Source organism: Chanodichthys erythropterus, chromosome 5, assembly GCF_024489055.1.
Source record: "Chanodichthys erythropterus isolate Z2021 chromosome 5, ASM2448905v1, whole genome shotgun sequence".
Classification (NCBI taxonomy): Eukaryota; Metazoa; Chordata; class Actinopteri; order Cypriniformes; family Xenocyprididae; genus Chanodichthys; species Chanodichthys erythropterus.
Window position 1 is genome coordinate 9100056 of NC_090225.1, and position 23305 is coordinate 9123360.

Sequence of the window (23305 nt, forward strand, 5' to 3'; positions counted from 1 at the left end):
ACTACTTACATTACTTGGATATAAATGTAAGTTGTCACTCTATATCTCCCAATAATATGTCTTAGTAAGATATTTAAATGCTTAGTTTTATGATCAAAGCTCTATAGTTTTTATTTTGGGGGGCAAAACATATAATGTATATACTGTGATGATTGAAATAAATATTCCTGAAAAGCCTGATGTGTCATATTTGATCATTATATTTTAACAAGATTTCTCTAAGAAATGGTGGTTGAGTAAACTTTTTTTCTTTAGTCATTGTTCATCTTGAAATATAACAATATAAAGCTTGTTACATTTACTTTACTATAGTAAATATTAGTAAATATTTCACAGCAAAAAGATGCATGTACCTTGACTTAATGACCATAAATATTTATTAGTGAAATGCATGCACTGTACTTTAATATGCCTGTTTTTGTAGCATATATTATACTTCATTGATCTAATTTAGTCCTCATGTGACATTAGCGTGGGAAGATCATATCTCCACTCCTAAATTCCTTTTCGTAAATATGTGCAAAAGTTCTGACCTAATCAATGACAAAAATGTACCCTTAAGGTCCTGTGACTGCACTGACGGAGTTAACAATTAAGTTAAAAAAAAAAAAGATGTATGAATCAATCCACTGTTGATTCTTTTTTCCTATGAACTTTTTTGAGGACAAGGTTGGCATGCTTGGAATACTTGGTTTGTTTTGGAAATTAGAGCCGGGTAGAGGGCACTAGTTAAATCACAAACAATTTAATCTAGTTAATAAAGGTTTTCTTAAGATAATTACAAATGTACACTAGAATATAGTGATGTACTTTGTGTAAAACAAAATATATTTAACTGGGTACAATAAGGCCATTCATTACTAGTTCCAGACATGCCATGGGAAATGTTTAATTTAACAGATTTGCAGTAAACTAGAGGACAACTGAAAATATCAGTCTAGAAAAAAAAATTTCATTGATAAATGAAAAGTGAAGTTAATGATTAATACAGTGTTGTAAATTAGCTGATCATAATTCATTTTAGAGCTAATTGAATTGGTAAGGGGAGGGCAAATAGAGGTTTGCCTGGGGAAACCCAGGGTGCTCGAGGTTATGCAATGTTTTTCACTGTACCATTAACCACAAGATGAACTCATGTGTGCTGAACAAGAGGTCATAACGATGTCATTAAAATCATAACAACTTATTTAAGTCACATGTCGCTACATTATCTACTTTTTGACATATATAAAATTAAAGCACATATTAAAAATTAAGCTTTTTTTTTTTTTTTTTTTTTTTTTTTTTATACAGAGGAACTTGTCTTCACAATCAAATTATTGTAGATAAACAGCAGAGTCTGCCAGATTAATTCTGGCTGGGAATGACCTTCAGTTGAACGTTTACTTCCTTCACTAACCCCTTTACATTTCAAAGACTTGCTTTGACTTTTCTGCAGTCCTTTTGGCGCACTAGCAGTTAATAAACAGAACTGCATGCGTCTTGCGGAAGAACATTAATAGGGACTAGTCCCTATATTGTAGCCGGAGCTACTTCTCTCTGTTTATGTCTATGACGAGTCACACAGATTCTGTGCTACAATGCAGCGGTACGACCCAAACCAGTCTAATTATATTATACAGGTGCTGGTCATATAATTAGAATATCATCAAAAAGTTAATTTCTTTGACTAATTCCATTCAAAAAGTGAAACTTGTATATTTTATTCATTCAGGGACTGCAGATGAAAATTAGCCAGAATGGCTAAATCTGGCACATTTACATAAGAGACTTGTTTCTTGTGTTAATTAATGTGCATTGTCCTCTTTTAAAAATAAATAAATAAAAATAAAAATAAAATTCATTACACACAGACTGATATATTTCAAATGTTTATTTCTTTTAATTTTGAAGATTATAACTGACAACTAAGGAAAAACCCAAATTCAGTATCTCAGAAAATTAGAATAATGTGAAAAGGTTCAATATTGAAGACACCTGGTGCCACACTCTAATCAGCTAATTAACTCAAAACACCTGCAAAGGGCTTTAAATGGTCTCTCAGTCTAGTTCTGTAGGCTACACAATCATGGGGAAGACTGCTGAGTTGACAGTTGTCCAAAAGACGACCATTGACACCTTGCACAAGGAGGGAAAGACACAAAAGGTCATTGCAAAAGAGGCTGGCTGTTCACAGAGCTCTGTGTCCAAGCACATTAATAGAGAGGCGAAGGGAAGGAAAAGATGTGGTAGAAAAAAAGTGTACAAGCAATAGGGTTAACCGCACCCTGGAGAAGATCATGAAACAAAACCCATTCAAAAATGTGGGGGAGATTCACAAAGAGTGGACTGCAGTCAGTGCTTCAAGAACCACTACGCACAGGCGTATGCAAGACATGGGTTTCAGCCGTCGCATTCCTTGTGTCAAGCCACTCTTGAAACAACAGACAGCATCAGAAGCGTCTCGCCTGGGCTAAAGACAAAAAGGACTGGACTGCTGCTGAGAGGTCCAAAGTTATGTTCTCTGATGAAAGTAAATTTTGCATTTCCTTTGGAAATCAGGGTCCCAGAGTCTGGAGGAAGAGAGGAGAGGCACACAATCCACGTTGCTTGAGGTCCAGTGTAAAGTTTCCACAGTCAGTGATGGTTTGGGGTGCCATGTCATCTGCTGGTGTTGGTCCACTGTGTTTTCTGAGGTCCAAGTTCAACGCAGCCATATACCAGGAAGTTTTAGAGCACTTCATGCTTCCTGCTGCTGACCAACTTTATGGAGATGCAGATTTTATTTTCCAACAGGACTTGGCACCTGCACACAGTGCCAAAGCTACCTGTACCTGGTTTAAGGACCATGGTATCCCTGTTCTTAATTGGCCTGCAAACTTGCCTGACCTTAACCCCATAGAAAATCTATGGGGTATTGTGAAGAGGAATATGATATGGCAGACCCAACAATGCAGAAGAGCTGAAGGCCACTATCAGAGCAACCTGGGCTCTCATAACACCTGAGCAGTGCCACAGACTGATCGACTCCATGCCAAGCCGCATTGCTGCAGTAATTCAGGCAAAAGGAGCCCCAACTAAATATTGAGTGCTGTACATGCTCATACTTTTCATGTTCATACTTTTCAGTTGGCCAAGATTTCTAAAAATCCTTTCTTTGTATTGGTCTTAAGTAATATTCTAATTTTCTGAGATACTGAATTTGGGATTTTCCTTAGTTGTCAGTTATAATAATCAACATTAAAAGAAATAAACATTTGAAATATATCAGTCTGTGTGTAATGAATGAATATAATATACAAGTTTCACTTTTTGAATGGAATTAGTGAAATAAATCAACTTTTTGATGATATTCTAATTATATGACCAGCACCTGTAGTCTTATTATAGATGCACCTTGGTGATTCAGGATGAGACAAAAACACGGTTTGGAAAATGGATTCATGCTGTACTCCTTATATAATTTTCATACATTTTGAACACAACAAAGTTACAGTCAGCAGAAAGACAAAGCCAGAGGGAACACAGTGGACTATCTGACTCCGCGTACTCAAACATCAGATTTAATGAGCATTGACAAATGCATTTATATCTGTCTCCCTTCACAGTGAAAGAATTCAATTGTCTGTCTCATAGCATTCAGTGCTTTTTGATTGACCAGAGACAAGACATTATGCTGTTACCTGATGCTATTTTGCAATGTTTTTGAGCCTTTTAACTGCAATAATCCCAGTCCCACCACATCAATATACACAAAGTATATGCACTAAAATGGCTCTCTTGCATCTAATACATTTTTAATCTTAGATTTCTCATGTTTAATAAGTCACATCAGTGCAAAATTGTATAACAAACAACAATCATCAGGGGGATTGTGGCATCAGACCATTTGTGTGGATACTTTTTAGAAATGAAACATGCTGCTGCCTCTATTTAATAATTAAGGCTTAAACGTAATGATTAATTTATACAGTGTAGCTTAGTGCAGATACATTGATGAATCAATTAAATGATGTCATAACTCATAAAAAGCCTCATCAAAACAAATAACCACTAATAATTCTTGAAAAGTATTAGAACAAAAGTGCTATGTTTTTAGTCTAGACAGAAGATGAAAGATAAAAACATTTATGTTAATAAAAGGCTAAAAAAAAAAAAAAATATAAAAATCTCTGTAGTATAAAGTGGTAATGTCTCTTCAGAAGACTTGGAAATAAAATGCTCAATTCATATAGATTTCTTTTACAATGTCTTTATGAACTTTTTGAAGTTTGCACTGGACTGCAGGTGCATTGATCTCAACTACCATAAGAAAAACATTTCACAAACATGAACAAACTGCATTAAAGTTGGTAATTGGTTGCAAATTGATGAGTAGAGCAACATCCCACATGATAGTGGCTGAATGCCACAAATCTACGGCCTCTGAACAACCTCTGAATTGAATCAGTGCTTGTGTAACCCAGATTCAACACAAACTGTGGGTCGTGACTTCACAAAGTTGGAATTTATGGCAGTATTGCCATTTAAAGACCACTTGTATCCAAGGCCAACGTACAAAGATGTGTAACCTGACGTAAAAACACAATACCTTGGGTTCAGGACAATAATTCAAGAGTTTCATGAACACCAAATGCCAACAGCCTTCCCAGTCACCATGCAAACACAACCCCTTTTGCTCCCGTCCGATAAGACACTACTCATGTGCTCTGCATGATGACATGATAAGGTCATGTGACATCCATGTAGCGGGTTGGTGAATAAAACAGACTGCAGTTCCTTTTTGGTGTTGCTAGAGAAGCAGAAATCACAAACACTGCACTTTTACAACCCTGAGTTAACGGTTTCTAAAAAATGATTTTGGCTAATTTGATTTACTTCACTGTGTGAATCACTCAAACAAGTTAAATAAACCACATGAGCAAAGGCATTCAATGTTCATAAATCATTTTAAAGTGGGTTGTGCACATTTGGACTTTTTTTGAAAAGCTTTGGTTTTAAATTAAATAGCATCATTTCAGTGACTCAGCATTTTGTTTTGTTGACCCGGATACATTGATTTTGATTCATAATGTTTCGTTGCCCTCTAGTGGAGCAGTTCATTAAAACACACATACTCAAAGGGAGATATGAGAACAAACTACTATCAGCAAAGAGTGACTATAACAAACTGTATTGTGAATGTAAATGGATTTATTTATTTAACAAATGTATTAATATATAAAACAATGTTTTTGATTGTTCTCAAAAGTATTACAAACAATTCATGATGTTAAATAAGTATACATGTTTTTTTTTTACAATATAAAGTATCCTTCTGCAGGGTCTGGTATATATTAATCTTAAGACAGCGATAAATGTAAAAAATATTTAGTTAAAATAAAAATGATAATTCAAGTCATGCGAAATAGAACCATGTGAGACCATAGTTGACACATTTTAGTATAATGTAAACATTGTTTGATATCTTTGTGTTAATTAGGGGCTTTTTGCTCCATTTCCCTCCAGCTCTTCCACAGCAGCAAGCCTTGACTCTTACCCTTGGTGACCAGAAAACGAGGTAGTTTATAGCCATTAAACTGGCCTACTCCAGCATCCTTGCCCATAGCAATCAGCATAGTCACATTTCCTAATTGGGAACAGGATATTGGATATAAATTGGATTAAAAAAACAACAAAAAAAAACTTGTATGTATTGTAAAAGAACTGTAAGAAATGAACTTTTTAAAAGTGAGCTCACAAAAGACAGCTGAAGCAAAATCATTGGCTTATGGTTGTTACCTGTGTGGTATGAGGTTAAAGCTTTTCCTGACAGACTGTTGATGATATTGGTAGCAGCTACTCCAGCATGAAGTCCAGCATGATAGGCCAACTTGGGTTCATTGACATTGGCACAGTCCCCCACAGCATACACATTGTCAAAGCCTTCAACTTGCAAGTGCTTGTTCACCTTCAGAGCACCATTCTCTGTCAGACATGTGCCTGAAATATGAACACAAAACAGAGAGACAGATGATGAAAAAAATCAGTCAATTAATTGAGGCTACATGACAGCAAAAGTCAACAAATAATTGATTGATATAAAATTGTGCATATTATACATATAACATTTTCTTAGCTTAGCAACTACACAAGTAAACAATCCTAACCAGGGTTTGAAATGCATTAGTTTTAAATGAAATAATTCCAAAATACACTATTCAGTGACTCAGCATTAGTGATCTACCGATATTTTCCCCAACACTTAAAGTTTCATTAAAAAAAAAAAAAAGCAATATTTTGAACAAAGAGCTGAGAAAATTAACATGCATAAGCAGTGCTTTTATCACTTGCTTCATCTCCTTTTTTGTCAGTTTTGATTCGGAGCTTCTGTATGCTCAAAAGTTTCTTAATAGCGTCCCCTACTGTAAAACAGTGAAAAACAATGGAGGGAAGTGTGGTTTCATAAATGATGGAAATTTTCCATAACCAGGTATCGGGATTGTTATATCAGATTCGCTACTAAATTGGAGTTAATATTAATAAATATTATTTTACTTTATAATGGCAGTGAATGGGACCAATGAGAATGAGCTGAAGAAAGTGCATCCATCCATTACAAACGTACTAATAATAAAGGCCTTCTAAAGTGAACCAATGCATTTGTGTAAGAAAAAAAATATTCATATTTAACAAGTTATAAAGTAAAATATCTAGCTTCCACCAGACCACCTTCCGTATTCAACTTACGAAAGAAGTTTAGTGCCTCTTGCAGTTCAAAACGCTTACACTACATCCTACGCCTTCTGTATTCAAATATTTCGAAGTTGAAAATGGAAGGCGGTCTGGCAGAAGCTAGATATTTTAATTTCTAATTTGTTAAATATAGATATTTTTATTACACAAACGCATTGCTTTGCTTCAGAATGCCTTCATTAACCCTCTGGAGCCGTGTGGAGTACACGTTTATGATGGATGGATGCACTTTCTTGAGCTTCATACTCATTGGTCCCGTTCACTGCCATTATAAAGCTTGGATGCGTCAGGATATTTATTAATATAAATCCAATTGTGTTCATCAGAAAGAAGAAAGTCATATACACTTAGGATGGCTTGAGGGTGAGTAAAGCTTGAGAAAATTTTCATTTTAACTTTAACTAATCCTTTAAGAAATTTGTCTAATCAGCTGAGAAATAAAAACATACAGGGCATAAATTGCCACAATTAGTAAAAATTAATGATTTATTTAATTAACTATTTAATAACTTATGTTTTTATTTCTAGATATTATCTCAACAATCACAAACAACTATTGGTCCTTTTATTACATACTTAGACTGGACCTGTATGCTTCAGAGTTGATCTTATTTCCTGTGCAGCAGATGACAAGATCGGCGGTGACCTGCTCGTTCTTATTGGTTTTGACCACCATGCCACTCTGACACACATTCAGTTCCAGCTCATCAAGGTTTGACACTTTTTGCCCTGCATATTTACATATTTAAACAGAGAAGGAAACCTGTGAAATGCATCCATTACAATATTTTGCATACTTGAATCCAGCTTGTAACATTTTATATTTCCCTTTCCTGAAAAGGACATCTCCCCATATAGACAACATATGTAAGGGATAATGTACAGTAAACAGGCTAAGTAAAGAAAATTTAGGCAATAAATTGAATGTAACACAATACGTATATGTTCTTTAAATGTAAATGACTAGGGAGAAACACAGCGAGTTGAATTAGCAACATTTCAGCATTTAAAAATACAACTACAATAAAAAAAAATTTAAAAAACGCTTGAATTGCTCTGCTCTCAACCACTAGAATATGGAAATAACTTTTACTGTACCTTGTGGTCACACTGCAAAAAAAGAAAAAAAAAAGTGATGTTCTTCCTTAGTATTTTTGTCTTATTTCCAGTGCAAATGTCTAAAGGTTCTTAAATCAAGATGCATTTACTGGAGATACAAAATGACATAAATATGAATATCTTGTTTTCTGTGAAACTGATCAAAAGTTTGATTGAAAGTGATTATGATTAAAACAAGATATTTGACTCAATGACAGATATTTGTTATTGTTTTAAGCGTAAACTCACTTTTCAAGACTTCATTTTACATTTCCATCTTGAATAAATGTGCCTAGATTTAAAGTTGTTCAGATGTTTGTATTGTAAAACAGGACAAAAAAATATTAAATTTTTTTTGCAATACATGCAGCATTTAATGCCACAATGTTATGAATTTAAGACTTCGATTTAAGAACTTTTTAAGTCCTTGATTTGTTTAAGAGCGAATAAAAAGACCCATAGAAACCCAGTAAACACCTTCAGACATGTGATGCCCGCATCAGGCAAAGGAACTTAAAGGTGAATGCTAAGCAACCTTGTCATGCGAGATTATTACCTAGCAACAGCTCCACCCCCTTTTCCAGCAGCACCTGCTTGGCTTGTTCTTTCACACTAGGTAACAGTTCAGGATCAGCCACTTCCTCACGCGGGTGAATAAGAATCACCTAGATGAAATGTATGTGTGATAAAAGATGGTCATCATTATATAAAACAAAACTCATTTAAAGTGCCCCTATTACGCTTTTTTATTATGGTTTTTCAAATATTACCCTTAATGTAGTGTGTAATATAGCCATTTGTGAATGTAAAAGGTCTGCAGAGTTTTAAAGAACAAAGTGCACAACAAATAAAGTATTGTGTCCTAAAAGAACAATGTCTGCTTTGGCTCGCCCTCAAACACTGTAGCTTTAGTCCCTATAAACCTATTGTAGGAGACCTCCAAAAATAAATCAGAAACCTTTAATATAGAATAATAGGGGCACTTTAAAGGTGCCCTAGAATTGAAAATTGAATTTACCTCGGCATAGTTGAATAACAAGAGTTCAGTACATGGAAATGACATACAGTGAGTCTCAAACACCATTGTTTCCTCCTTCTTATGTAAATTTGATTTGTTTAAAAGACTTCCGAAGAACAGGCGAATCTCAACATGACACCGACTGTTACGTAACAGTTGGGATCATTATTATTTACGCCCCCAATATTTGCATATACCAGCCCATGTTCAAGGCATTAGACAAGTCAGTGTTAACGTCTGGATCTGTGCACAGCTGAATCATCAGACTAGGTAAGCAAGCAAGGACAATAGCGAAAAATGGCAGATGGAGCAATAATAACTGACATGATCCATGATATCATGATATATTTAGTGATATTTGTAAATAGTCTTTCTAAATGTCTTTCATTAGCATGCTGCTAATGTACTGTTAAATGTGGTTAAAGTTACCATCGTTTATTACTGTATTCACGGAGATCAGAGTCATGTTTTTTTTTTCATTATTAAACACTTTCAGTCTGTATAATTCATAAACACAACTTCATTCTTTATAAATCTCTCCAACAGTGTGTAATGTTAGCTTTAGCCCCGTTAGCCACACATAGGCTACTATGAAACTCATTCAGAATCAAATGTAAACATCCAAATAAATACTATACTTGCATGATCCGATAGGTTGCATGACGAACACTTTGTAAAGATCCATTTTGAGGGTTATATTAGCTGTGTGAACTTTGTTTGTGCAATGTATTATAGAGTCGCGAGCTTGGGGGCGGGGAGCGCGAGCATTTAAAGGGGAAGCGAGCTGAATCGGTGCATTTCTAGCCTGGGTGCCAGCCCGAACCCCGCCCGGAACATTTTTTGGACGGGAAGTTCGGTCTGGACTCGATCCATTGTGGAGTAATTATGCTCGGCTCCCAGAAGGCCGAGCCAATCAAATTGCCAGGACGGGCTTTAATCGATGATGGACAGGCTATCTGCGGTTACGTAACCACCCACGTCATCAAAGAGCGCTTGGGGAGTTTGATTGACAAGCGATCTAACCAATCAGAACCCCGCATCCGCCATTTTGTCCAACAAAGCAGTCAGGAGTTAGAAGATTAACATCGGTGGAGTTAAACTTGAAAAATTGTGCATATTGACGTCTTTCCGCGTTTGAAACAACATTCATTCTCATGTTCATTCGATGCTATAAATGGACTAGTAGGAAGAGATGATCGGTTCACGAGCCTCTTGAGCTGAGGCGCAACAGCAAGATCATGGTCACAACACATTAAAGAGCCACAAAACGGCTTTTATTGTTTGAATTTTTTTAATAACTACACAGTTTGAAAGCTGGGACTTTGTTTAATATCATAAGTAACCTGCTCTGTCTCGTCTGTCAATGTGTTGTCAGTTTCTTCTTTGCTCCGCGATGTATTTTCCACTCTGTGTGGCGTGACAGCGCCACGGCTTGTCGGACAAAGTAACAGTAACTAAGGGGGACGAGTCTTTGCAAAAGGTCAATTAGTTTACAACAATGATGGCTGTTGAAGAACTGAGATGTGTAGATTCCGCCATCGCGTCCGTTATAGAAGATATCGACAGCGCATTAATTTTAAAAGAGGAACAGAGGACCGCGATCAAGGCATTTGTCGATGGGAAAGATGTCTTTGCCGTCCTTCCTACGGGATTCGGCAAAAGTTTGATTTATCAGCTGGCCCCGATGGTCGCTAAGAAGAGTTCTGTTGACAACTATGCGTCTCTCAACATACGTCACTTACTCTGTAGCTCTGATTGGTTGTAGGTCTATCCAATTGAGGTCTTTCCTGGATCGGTTGAAATACGCCCCTATAATCAAAGCCCAATGGAGCAGTATCAGACTCATATTCTGACTAGAATTGAGTATGACCACATCAGGCTAGTGCATTTCTAATTAAGCCCCAAAATAGGCAGTTAAAAAAAATGATAAAAAAATAAATAAATCTATGGGGTATTTTGAGCTGAAACTTCACAGACACATTCAGGGGACACCTTAGACTTATATTACATCTTGTGAAAAATCGTTCTAGGGCACCTTTAAGTACATGCTTCAGAATAAGACTTCAAAGTCTTTTTGGTTGTGAAGTCAAAGCTCTACCTTCTTGTCAGGAAATTCTGTCCTGATCTCAGCAGCCATTTCAACACCAGTGGTTCCGCCACCAACAACTACAACTGTGTTTGCTGACTGGATCTGTAACATTGGATGAAAATATAAATTATATTATTTTTAATTTTATTTGATATTAAGATCAACTTAAGTAATGTAAATAATGTAAAAAAAAACAAAAGCTTTTTCACAATTTAGTCTGTATTGCCATTTAAGATCATATCACACATATAAATAATAAGAAAACTCACCAATTTGACAAAGTCGTCATACTTCTGAATGGCTGATTGGTAATTGTCTACACAATTGTGTTTGCCTGGGAAATGCCCGCTTGTTCCAGTGCACAGAATGAGGTGTGAATAACGTACTTCCTGTAGATTTAAATTGGCACATACTTTATAAAGACATTTTCTCACATTTTGTTTTCTTCTGCTGTATCACTTACTTTTCCATTGTCAAGCACAACTGTCTGTGTTTCGGTGTCTATCCGTATGACACGGCCTTGAAGGAAATTCAGTCCAAATGTCTCTTTGTATGGTATGAAAGTCTTCTTCGCAAAACCTACAAGAACACACAAAAAACCCCTGCAACACTTTTGTTTTTGCCCATTTTTCATGAGCTGAACTCAAAGATCTAAGACTTTTTCTATGTACACAAAGGCCTATTCCTCTCAAATATTGTTCAGAAATCTGTCTAAATCTGTGTTCACGAGTTCACACTTACAAATAAGTCAGATAAATTAATTGATAAACGTATTTGGTGTGCTGTCCGGGGAGATACATGAAAGGAGATCGCGGATGTTTTGGAGGTGGTGACAGACCTCTGCGTTTTGGCATGCAGAGACCCATTTGTTTAGACTGATGCCCCTTCGAGATAATTGTTCCTAAGGCCAGAGGATTGTGGCAAAGATTCCTTGAGGATCAAAGATTCTTCATCAGACGCAAAGACATCGACTTTGGACATGTTGGGAAGGGCGGTGCCAAAACAGTCAGTATCTGGTGTGACCACCATTTGCCTCACGCAGTGCATCACATCTCCTTCGCATAGAGTTGATCAGGTTGTTGATTGTGGCCTGTGGAATGTTGTTCCACTCCTCTTCAATGGCTGTGCGAAGTTGCTGGATATTGGCAGGAACTGGAACACGTTGTCATATACGCCGATCCAGAGCATCCCAAACATGCTCAATGGGTGACATGTCCGGTGAGTATGCTGGCCATGCAAGAATTGGGATGTTTTCAGCTTCCAGGAATTGTGTACAGATCCTTGTGACATGGGGCCGTGCATTATCATGCTGCAACATGAGGTGATGGTCGTGGATGAATGGCACAACAACGGGCCTCCGGATCTCGTCACGGTATCTCTGCATTCAAAATGCCATCAATAAAATGCACCTGTGTTCATTGTCCATAATATACACCTGCCCATACCATAACCCAACTGCCACCATGGGCCACCTGATCCACAACGTTGACATCAGCAAACCGCTCACCCACACAATGCCATACACACCGTCTGCCATCTGACAGTTTTATGCAGAAATTCTTTGGTTATGCAAACCGATTGTTGCAGCAGCTGTACGGGTGGCTGGTCTCAGGTAATCTTGGAGGTGAAGATGCTGGATGTGGAGGTCCTGGGCTGGTGTGGTTACACGTGGTCTGCGGTTGTGACGCCAGATGGATGTACTGCCAAATTCTCTGAAACGCCTTTGGAGACGGCTTATGGTAGACAAATTAACATTCAATTCACGGGCAACAGCTCTGGTGGACAGTCCTGCAGTCAGCATGCCAATTGCACGCTCCCTCAAAACTTGCGACATCTGTGGCATTGTGTTGTGTGACAAAACTGCACATTTTAGAGTGGCATTTATTGTGGCCAGCCTAAGGCACACCTGTGCTATAATCATGCTGTCTAATCAGGATCTTGATATGACACACCTGTGAGGTGGATGGATTATCTCGGCAAAGGAGAAGTGCTCACTAACACAGATTTAGACAGATTTGTGAACAATGTTTGAGAGAAATAGGCCTTTTATGTATATAGAAAAGGCTTAGATCTTTGAGTTCAGCTCATGAAAAATGGGGGCAAAAACAAAAGTGTTGCTTTTATAATTTTGTTCAATTTTGTGTATATTAATCTAGCTGTTTGTTTTCTTACATTCAGCCTGATTTTTGCTTACCGGGTTGAACTGAGGCACGCAGCGCTGCAACGTTGTGATGAAACGCATCCAGGATGTCAATAAGCATGAAGGGCACCCCATGATGTTTCAGGTGTTGAGCAGCGGCAATGCCACCAAAACCTCCACCGACAATCACCACATGAACATTCTCATCTATGGACACCTGCCCACCCATAATACTACTGAAGAGAAAGGGGGAAAAAAACAAACAATGATAATGTCTCAAACTAAATTTAGATTTATTTTCTATATAAAAATAATTATCTAAATGTATTTTTTGTTGGATTATTCTAAAGTAATGATATATAGTGATATGATGATATATACACACTATCATTCAAAAGTTTGTGTCACATGATCCTTCAGAAATCAGATCTGCTGCTCAGAAAATAGTTCTTATTATTATCAATATTGAAAACAGTTGTGCTGCTTGTAACATTATAAATTTTGTTACTGTCACTTTTGACAAATTTCATGCATCATTTGCTTAAATATTAATACTGCTAATTTCTTTAAAAAAATTCTAACAGACTTCAAATTTTTGAACGGCAGTGTATATACATACACACACATATATATTTTATATATATACAGTACAGTCCAAAAGTTTGGAACCACTAAAATTTTTAATGTTTTTAAAAGAAGTTTCGTCTGCTCACCAAGGCTACATTTATTTAATTAAAAATACAGTAAAAAAACAGTAATATTGTGAAATATTATTACAATTTAAAATAACTGTGTACTATTTAAATATATTTGACAAAGTAATATATTCCTGTGTTGGCAAAGCTGAATTTTCAGCATCATTACTCCAGTCTTCAGTGTCACATGATCCTTCAGAAATCATTCTAATATGCTGATCTGCTGCTCAAGAAACATTTAATGTGTACAATTTTACAAAATATTTGTGTACAATATTTTTTTTCAGGATTATTTGATGAATAGAAAGTTCAAAAGAACAGTGTTTATCTGAAATCTAATCTTTTGTAACATTATAAATGTCTTTACTGCCACTTTTGATTGATTTAATGCATCCTTGCTGAATAAAAGTATTCATTTCTTTAATTTCTTTTCAAAAAAATAAAAATAAAAATTCTTACTGACCCCAAACTTTTGAACGGTAGTGTATAATGCTACAGAAGCTTTGTATTTCAGATAAATGCTGTTCTTTGGAACTTTCTATTCATCAAGGAATCCTGAAAAAAAAAGTACACAACTGTTTTCAACATTGAAAATAATCATAAATGTTTATTGAGCAGCAAATCAGCATATAAGAATGATTTCTGAAGAATCATGTGACAATGAAGACTGGAGTAACGATGCTGAAAATTCAGCTTTGCATCACAGGAATAAATTACTTTGTCAAATATATTTAAATAGTACACAATTATTTTAAATTGTAATAACATTTCACAATATTACTGTTTTTTACTGTATTTTTAATTAAATAAATGTAGCCTTGGTGAGCAGACGAAACTTCTTTTAAAAACATTACAAATCTTAGTGGTACTAAACTTTTGGACTGTACTATATATATATATATATATATATATATATATATATATATATATATATATATATATATATATATATATATATATATATATATATATGCCTGACAGTTGAATTTCTGTGTTTTGTTGGTTTCTCTTAATTTATTTTTAAAAAGTAATTTATTTTATTTATTAAAATGACTCTTTTAATTTATTTTTATTTATTTTTACAAAAATACAATAAAAAAAAACAAGAAATAAACAAGAGAGAAAAAAGGGGGAAAAACATGCATGCTGACAATTGAAATCTACAATCTACACATTCAAAAATACAGAAATTAATACCTAAAATATAAAGTCATGCATTAAAAGAACTCTACCATATAGCAGGTATTTCTAAATTATATTATACATATTTTTAATGTTATTTTAATGTTAAATTATATCCCCTTCGTCCATCAGTACTGCTGTTAAGTGCTCAAAAGACTATTAATTGAGGTGTGTGCACATCCTTTCCCTTTTAATGGTAAATTATTTGTTTTAAAACTCAACCAAAATGAATTGTATTGGTTGCACATGCTATCATTAAGAAAGAACTGATAAGATTTATATTCATATAACAGAGTGTCGCCTGCGACTGTATCATATAGCGTTATATCATAACAAAGAAGCTCACAATCCGTTGCATGCAATGTAAATGCCTTTTGTAAACAGAATTTACAATACTTACCAGTATTTGATGTGTAGAGGCTTGTGAAGGCTCTGGATTCCCTTCTAAACACACGGAAATGTCTTCAACTCTTTCTACTTGTCGAGTTGTATTATAACCAATGGTAGCGCGTGTAGGATTGTGGTGGGCGTGAATTTTCTGATTGCGCTGTATCAGAGCCAATGGTTAGCGTGCTGTATGTGTTGCGTGAAAATGGTGATATAACTACTTTTCCGATGATTGTTGTAGTTCTCTTGCACACTTAACATTTTGACAGCCTTAGAACAGATAGCAGATCATGTTTTAACCCAAATGCTCTCGGAATGCAGATATCATTGCCACTTATACTCACATATGATTCATCAAAACACTTAATATAACAGTGAAAGGTCACTAGTCGAGCTGAGTCACCATGACAAGCTTGGCATTTTCTTGGATTGCTAAACTTTTTGCTCTCGAAGGGATTTGATTGAGAGCTGTGGGCCAAAAGTGTCGCGTTATATCCAACTATAGTAAAATGTGCATGTTTAAAATCAGATTCATTTTTATTTTCTACATTTCAGAGCAAAAATATAACAAATCAAAGGTCATCATGGGCCATCTTTGGTGCACTGGCTTGGACATTTTGTACATTCTTGTTTCAAGTTGCAACATTGATTCATAATTAGGCCTAATTAATAACAATGCATAATATTAAGTTTTACAATATTGATAGGCCTAATATTATACATGAAAATAAATAGTGTCTTTGTTCTGTTGAACACAAAAGAAGATATGTTGTTGAAGAATGTTAGTAACCAAACATTTTCAGGTCCCCATTGACTTCCATAGTATTTATTTTTCATAAAAGTCAATGGAGACCATCAAATATTTAGTTACCGACTTTCTTCAAAATATCTTCTTTTGTGTTCATCAGTAGAAATACATTCACACAGGTTTGGAACAGCTTGAGGGTGAGTAAATGATGACAGAATTGTTTTATTTTTGGGTGAACTATCCCTTTAAGTGTGGCATTTAACTTTTCAAGTATATATTGCGTCAGTAAATGGCCAATTCATTCTATTGCCATAAATAGTATGTCATCGTTTAGTATGCTGCCCCAAATTTTTTTGTGAAAAACAAAAGCAGTTGTTATACAGATGACAACCTCTCAGTTCACTTTATCGCATTTTTGGCCCTTTAAAATGAAAGTGATATTGCTCATATTAGGCCTTTGTGTTGTACAGAACAAAAAGTTATACACGTTTGGAACAGTGTGTGCTTTGATTTTATTTAACTAGTTAAGTTTTTTAATAAAAATCATGCAAAAAGTCATTCAATCATTTCAAAAAGCTGTATTCAAAACATTGCATGTTTCTGCCGACGGGTGGCGCTCTAATAAACCATGTGTGTGCGTGCCGTGGATCCTCAAAGTCCTAGAATGAAATGACCTGTGAAGATAAGAGACTATGTAAACAAATGTTTCTTCTTCTTATGCAAAGTGCATTCAATAAATTAATCTACCCTCTAAAGTAACCTTTAAATAAAAAAAAAACATTACAGAATAGAGTGCTTGACTTTAACAGTTATGTTTATTTTCTTTTACAGTGGGCACAGTATAATGCAACACAGTAATGCAATGCCACAGTCTCTGGGGATTCAGATCGGGGTCGTGTATGTATGACCCCTCGTCCCATTGGAGTCCACCGCCTGACCAGCAGGGGCTGCAGAATGGAGCATCTCTGAAGGAGCAGAACGTTGGAACCTCCCCGCACTAACGCTGCTGCACCCCGGCGGACACAGACGGATGAGCGCGGGGTGTCTGTCCGGCAACAGTGTGCTCTACCCTGGATACGTTTCTTGGATGTGTTACTTATGTGTATTTCAAAGAGCAAAGCATCTTTCCGTCTTTGGCCGGTCACTTTATGACCACATGATTTAAGACGAAACCGCAACTGATGCTGGACATAAAGTGACTTTTACGGGAACGGAGTCGGTGTGAGTTTACAACGGTAAGATGGTTTGAATTTCACCGTTGTCACATTAACGCATTTTTTTTCATTAACTAATCATGTGGACTTTGAAAGTGAGTGTTTACAATGGAAAGTAGAGATTATTTTCCTTTTGTTTTTACATTAGTCTTGTCCTCGTTCCCATGGTGAATGTATACCAAACCCGCGTGCTGCATTGTGGGATACTCGCTGGCTTCAGTTTTATATTGTTAATAATTCTCAAATGCAGTTCAGTGTTGTCTTTTTTTGTTTTAAATTGATTTCATAATGTTTGTGTGTGAAAATGCTATGTGGAATTAGAATCTAAAGACCCTATCGAGGGTGTTTATGATTCTGAAGAGGAGACCATTCAGTACCATAGTGGGATCAGTTTGTCTTCAAGTAGCTTTCTTTAAGTAAGAGATATTTTAAGTCTAAGTGTTACTTTGCTCTGTCCTCTACTGTTATCAGAAGTCGCTCGAGACTACTGATAAATAACCTCTCACTGGCTAAAACACTAAAGTCACTGTGGAGTGCTTGAGTTGGATAATGGTATTAATACCATAGATTAATACACTCCATTACCAGTTACAAAGGCATTCCTTGCAAAATAAAAGACACCTTAAAACAATAAGACCAAGATGATAACAGAAGAAACAATAAAATGGTGTAACTGTATGTTTATATGGTATAGTAGCATACAGAAATGTGCTACACTATGTAAATAGCACTGTATGTATAGCATTTAAATTATTACAGGACAGAAAGTTTTTTAGTATATATTTTTTTCATATTTCTGAAAGAATACCCTTATTGCATTTATTTGATCAAATCAATTTGATACAGTAAAAACAGTAACATTGAGAAATATTAATACAATTTAAAATAACTTGGCAAATTGCTTTCGCTGCTCTTTTGTAAGTCGCTTTGGCTTATGCGTAATGCATAAAACCATAAATGTAAATGTGCTGATTTGGTGCTCAAGAAACATTTCTTATTGAAACAGTTATGCTGTTTAATATTTAATGGAAACCCTGACACATTTTTTCCAGGGTACTTTGATGAATAGAAAGTTAAAGAAAGTACTTGCTGAATAAAAGTATTAATTTCTTCTTTTTTTTTTTTTTTTAAATGTACAGTCCCCAAACCTTTGGACGGTAATGTATAGAATATATTTCTAAATTTGCAAATGCATAATCAACTCTATATTGTCTAGATAAGTTTGTCAGATCAATGAAGTTAATCAATTCAGTCAATTACTCTCTATGTAGAATGTAGGGTAGTGCTCATGCATCAGGCTGCAGTGTAATGAGGAATTGACCACTAGCCTTGTTTATCACTTTTCATTCTACATTCTTGTCCCAGACTTTGCTGGCCGTGCAGTATGTGGTGGGATGGATGAGGAGGAGCAGAACCGCTATGTGGCCCAGCTGAAGAGTGAGTTTGACAGCTGTGACACCACCGGGACCGGTTACCTCGACAAAGAGGAGCTTACTGCCTTATGCCACAAGCTGAGCTTAGATGCCCATCTCCCCTTGCTGCTGGACACTCTGCTAGGACCACAACATTATGCCATAGTAAGACATTCCCCACGATCACCCTGGTGTCTCTAATCCTAATGCAGTATTATAGATGTTAAGATACTCTCTTTTTACAGGTGAATTTTGAGGAGTTCAAAGAAGGCTTTGTGGCTGTGCTGTCAAGGTCTTTGGACTTCAGTACTTCAGAGGAGGAGAGCAGCTATCTTGAGCCAGGTACTTCAGCTCCCAGGCCTTTGTTTATCTTCATGGTTTTTGTATTCGTCAGTCTGGACCTTGTGGACTCAAGGTTTATTGATGGTACATGATGTGTAGTTGATCTAGCATCTGTACTCTGAGGAATTAAAGAGTCGTGGTTGTTGCCTAAATGCTCATTGGTATTTGATTATGAATAGCTTGGTGTATAGTTAGTTACACTACTGTTAAAAAGTTTGGAGTTGTAAGATTTTTAATCTTTTTGATGTTTTCTTATGCTCATCAAGGTTGCATTTAATTGACCAAAATTACAGTAAATAGTATTGTGAATTATTTTTACAATTTAAAGTAGCTACTTTCTATTTAAATGTATTTTAAAATGTAATTTATTCCTGTGATGCAAAGCTGAATTTCAGTCTCCAGTCTTCAGTGTCACATGATCCTTCAGAAATCATTCTAATATGCTGATTTGCTGCTCAAGACACATTTCTTATTATTATCAATGGTGAAAACAGATGTGCTGACTAATATTTTGTGGACACCGTGATACATTTTTAAGGATTCTTTTTTGATGAATAGAATGTTAAAAAATTTAAATAAGCATTTATTTAAAATTGAAATCTTTTGTAACAATGTAAATGTCTTTACTGTCACTTATGATCAATTTAATGCATCCTTGCTGAATAAAATTATTAATTTCTTTAAAAAAAAGAAAAAATCTTACTGACCCTAAATGTTTGAATGGCTGTTTATATCTATGGTATTGGAGATTATGTGAACAGTTTTTAAAAAACAACAACATGCAAATCCCAGCTTTTTGTTAAGCCGGGCACACATTTAACGACTAGCTAAAACATTCTAAGACTGTGCTCAACATACAGCGATTGTTTCCTGTGACTGAAGCAGATTTAAATACTTATACATGGAATTTGAACACCGTCTGTAATTGCAGACTGAACGCAACTGGCTCGCGTTTGAGCGCGATCAGTCATAAGTATCAATTTACATTCATAATCGGCCTTACACTCATTAAGTGTGTGCGCAGCTTTAGAGAAATGCAATCAAAATATGGCATATTGGCCTTAGAAAGTATTTTGACACTTAAGCTACACTTTATACGTCCACTAAAAATTACCGTAGGACTACTGGTTAAAAGCAAACATGATTAAGAAACAAAAATCATTGAAAATTGTTAAAAAAAAAATAATAAAAAAAAATTGAGGTTGTATGTGAGAAAAGCTCTAGCATTATTTGTTTGGAGATGCTGCTTGATTTGAAATTTTGCTCTCTAATGCAAAGACATTCCTGCATTTTTAAGTGTGGCTTTCTTATACTTATACTTTCTTATGCTTTTTTTGGGGCACTGAAAAATGGAACACAAATATTAGAAGACTGGAAGAGAAAGCAATTTTAATTTTTTAATAAATTTTAGGTAGTGTTTTGTGTTGTTTTTGTCTTTCTTAAACAACTTTGAGTTTATTTGGATTAAAGACTGTATAAGAAGGCAATAATACCACATAATACCTCAAGGTACCTGCCTGTTGATTGTTATGGAGGCATAATATGTTACACAGATGCTGAAACATTTTGACCAATGCCTGAATAACATTTGTCTATTTTCATAGATGCATTAGGGAGACTGGTACATTAATGCATGTTGTGAAATCTCAGAGCTCAGTGCTAAAATTATCTTTGAAAATGGTAAAACCTGAAAGCTGTGATGAGAAACAGATGTTAAAGGTTGGGGAGGTTTCTTTTAGGTTTTCATTTCCTTTCCAGAATATTTCTCATTTTATGAGAAAGGTTATGACATAGATGAACAAATGATGTGAGATGACCTACTATTTTGTTTCTTAATTTTGACTGCTTCTGGCATACTTTCATTATCTGTCGCTCTAACCTAAACATCATTTCCTATTTCTCTAGCAGTCCCAGAGGAGGTGAAGCCTAAATATGTGAAAGGAACCAAGCGGTACGGGCGGCGATCACGGCCAGACAAGACTGACTTAGAGCTCACAGCACACTCTGAAGATTCACCAGTATTTGGGACTGACAAAGTAGAAATAAACGGTGTAAGGAGAGCCAAGCTCAGACGCTCCACCTCACTGGAGAGTGTCGAGGTAAAATTCATGATACCTTACACTACTGTTCAAAAGTATGGGATCAGTAATATATATATATATAAAAAAAAAAAACTTTTATTCAGTAAGGATGCATTCAATTAAACAAAAGTGACAGTAAAGACATTTATAATGTTAGAAGACACTTTTATTTAAACTATATGCTTTTCAAAGAATCTTGTAAAAATGTATCATGGTTTTCCCCAAAATATTAAGCAGCACAACTATTATCAACACTGATAATAATAAGAAATGTTTCTTGAGCAGCAAATCAGCATATTAGAATGATTTCCGAAGGATCATGTGACACTGAGGACTGGAGTAATGATGCTGAAAATTCAGCTTTGACATCACAGAAAGAAATTACATTTTCAAATATATTAAAATAGAAAACAGTTATTTTAAATTGTTTTACAGTATTTTTGATCAATTAAATGCAGCTTTGGTGAACATTAGAGACATTGTGGAAAAAAATGTAAAAAATCATGCACTCCCCAAATGGTAGTGTATATTAACTTTATCTCTATTTTCATTTCCATTAATAATCATACTTAAAAAATTAATTAAACTAATTAGCATAACACTCAAATGTAGATTCAAATGAAAATAGGGCATTCGTCCTGGGACTGTATGCACATAGACATTGTTAAATACAAACATTAGTGCCATTAAGGTGTCGTATTGTTAGTCAATTGAAATACCTGCATCAGTTTGATTCTAGTGAATGGATCTGGGCTGACCTGCTTTTCACAGACAGGAAGTGTGGCGGTGTGGAATGTGCAAGTGCAGCCCCCACCTTCATCAGACTTTAGTGTTACTTTTGGCTCATGATCAAAACATGGCTCATTTCACATTCTCCTTTTTCCCCTCAAAGAGCAGGAGCTTTCATAAAAGGGGTTTGTTGTTTCTGCTGTGTCTGTACTTTTTCTTCTGGAGTCATTTTACTTGTCCATAACAGTGCCAGACTGGAGAGCCAGTCCAAATGCAAACCTGGGCTGCTGGAACTCTCGTTCCATGTGTTTTGTTTTTAAAGAGTTATTTTGGATCCATCTTGTTTTGGTACCAGAAACAATGGAGATTGACGATGTCTTTCTTGCTCATGCATGCCACATGTCCCTTCATTTAAAGGGATAGATCAAAATAAAAATTCTGTCATCACTTACTCACCCTCATGTTGTTTCACATCCAAACCTGTATGAATGTCTTTCTTCTTCTGAACACAAAAGAAGATATTTAGAAGAATGTTGTCAGTCGATGGGCCCCATTGACTTCCATAGTATCTATACTATGGAAGTCAATGGGGTCCATCAACTGTTTGGTAAAAAGCCATATTCTTCAAAATATCTTCTTTTGTGTTCAACAGAAGAAAGAAATTCATACAGGTTTGGAACAACTTGAGGGAGAGTACATGATGACAGAACTTTCAGGTTTGGGTGAAATATCCCTTTAAAGGGGTGGTTGATTATAATTTCACTTTTTTAACTTTAGTTTAAACCCAAGCTTTTTACCGGGTTAGTGACATCACTAACCCTATATTTTACATAAACCCTGCCCCTGGGAACATGCAGCAAAGGAGGTGAGGTCATGTTGGGCTGCTTTAGAGAAGAGGAAGAGTTGTTGTAGTAGAGTGTTGTTGCCATGCCGTCATTTTTCGCCGGACTGCTTCACAAACGAGGGTCAATTCAGCTCTGGATTTGCACAAAATATTAACTTGACGCCACATGCTAGTCTATGAGTTGAATCAACTCCACAGCATCTACATAAATATATCCATTACAGTGCTTCCCACAGGTTAGAAATATACTTGCGGTGGTAGCCCGGTGAAAAATCCCCCTATTACCCATTGCACAAAAATGGTCTACTACATGTGACAAACAAATAATGTGTGATTTTTAACAGTATTTTTATTAATTGAAATCAATTTTAATTACATAGCATACTATTACATTAAATTACATACTAATATTATGCATTGTAAATTATGCAAAATTACAGCATTTACAAATTACAGCAGTCACAAGAGGGTGCTGTTGCATGAGCTTCTAGAACGCGCAACAGCGCCCTCTTGTGACTTTGCAAAATGCAGCACCTGTGGGAATGCTAGCGGGAGTAAACAGTTCTGACGCACACATAACGAGAAGGTACGAAACGATTAGTTAATCGATCA

The 23305-nt window shown here is 35.7% G+C and overlaps 2 protein-coding genes across 7 annotated transcripts in view; one reads left to right on the plus strand and one right to left on the minus strand.

Annotated features, from left to right (window-relative positions):
* Window positions 1-5162: 5162 nt before the first annotated feature.
* aifm2 (apoptosis inducing factor mitochondria associated 2) lies at window positions 5163-15443 on the minus strand. 3 transcript variants are annotated; one of them, XM_067385151.1, is made up of 9 exons: window positions 15337-15443; window positions 13114-13295; window positions 11383-11498; window positions 11189-11308; window positions 10929-11021; window positions 8369-8477; window positions 7291-7443; window positions 5761-5961; window positions 5163-5608 (listed from the first exon to the last, which is right to left on the minus strand). In XM_067385151.1, exons 2-9 carry the CDS (start codon window positions 13286-13288, stop codon window positions 5454-5456), a joined length of 1122 nt encoding a protein of 373 aa, XP_067241252.1. In that variant the 5' UTR covers window positions 13289-13295; window positions 15337-15443; the 3' UTR covers window positions 5163-5453. The 3 variants fall into 3 exon arrangements, with proteins under 3 accessions (XP_067241252.1, XP_067241253.1, XP_067241254.1); XM_067385152.1 differs by having other exon boundaries at window positions 13114-13292; window positions 15337-15380; XM_067385153.1 differs by lacking the exons at window positions 11383-11498; window positions 15337-15443 and having other exon boundaries at window positions 13114-13248.
* Window positions 15444-17034: 1591 nt separating this feature from the next.
* ninl (ninein-like) overlaps window positions 17035-23305 on the plus strand; it is a 30223-nt gene continuing 23952 nt past the window's right edge. For 3 of the 4 annotated variants that reach the window (XM_067385934.1, XM_067385936.1, XM_067385937.1), the window contains exons 1-5: window positions 17035-17306; window positions 18425-18442; window positions 18651-18862; window positions 18943-19039; window positions 20945-21138. In XM_067385934.1, the coding sequence (XP_067242035.1) occupies window positions 18680-18862; window positions 18943-19039; window positions 20945-21138 (474 nt within the window). In that variant the 5' untranslated portion in view covers window positions 17035-17306; window positions 18425-18442; window positions 18651-18679. The remainder of the gene's footprint in view (window positions 17307-18424; window positions 18443-18650; window positions 18863-18942; window positions 19040-20944; window positions 21139-23305) is intronic. The other variant, XM_067385935.1, reaches the window with a different exon arrangement.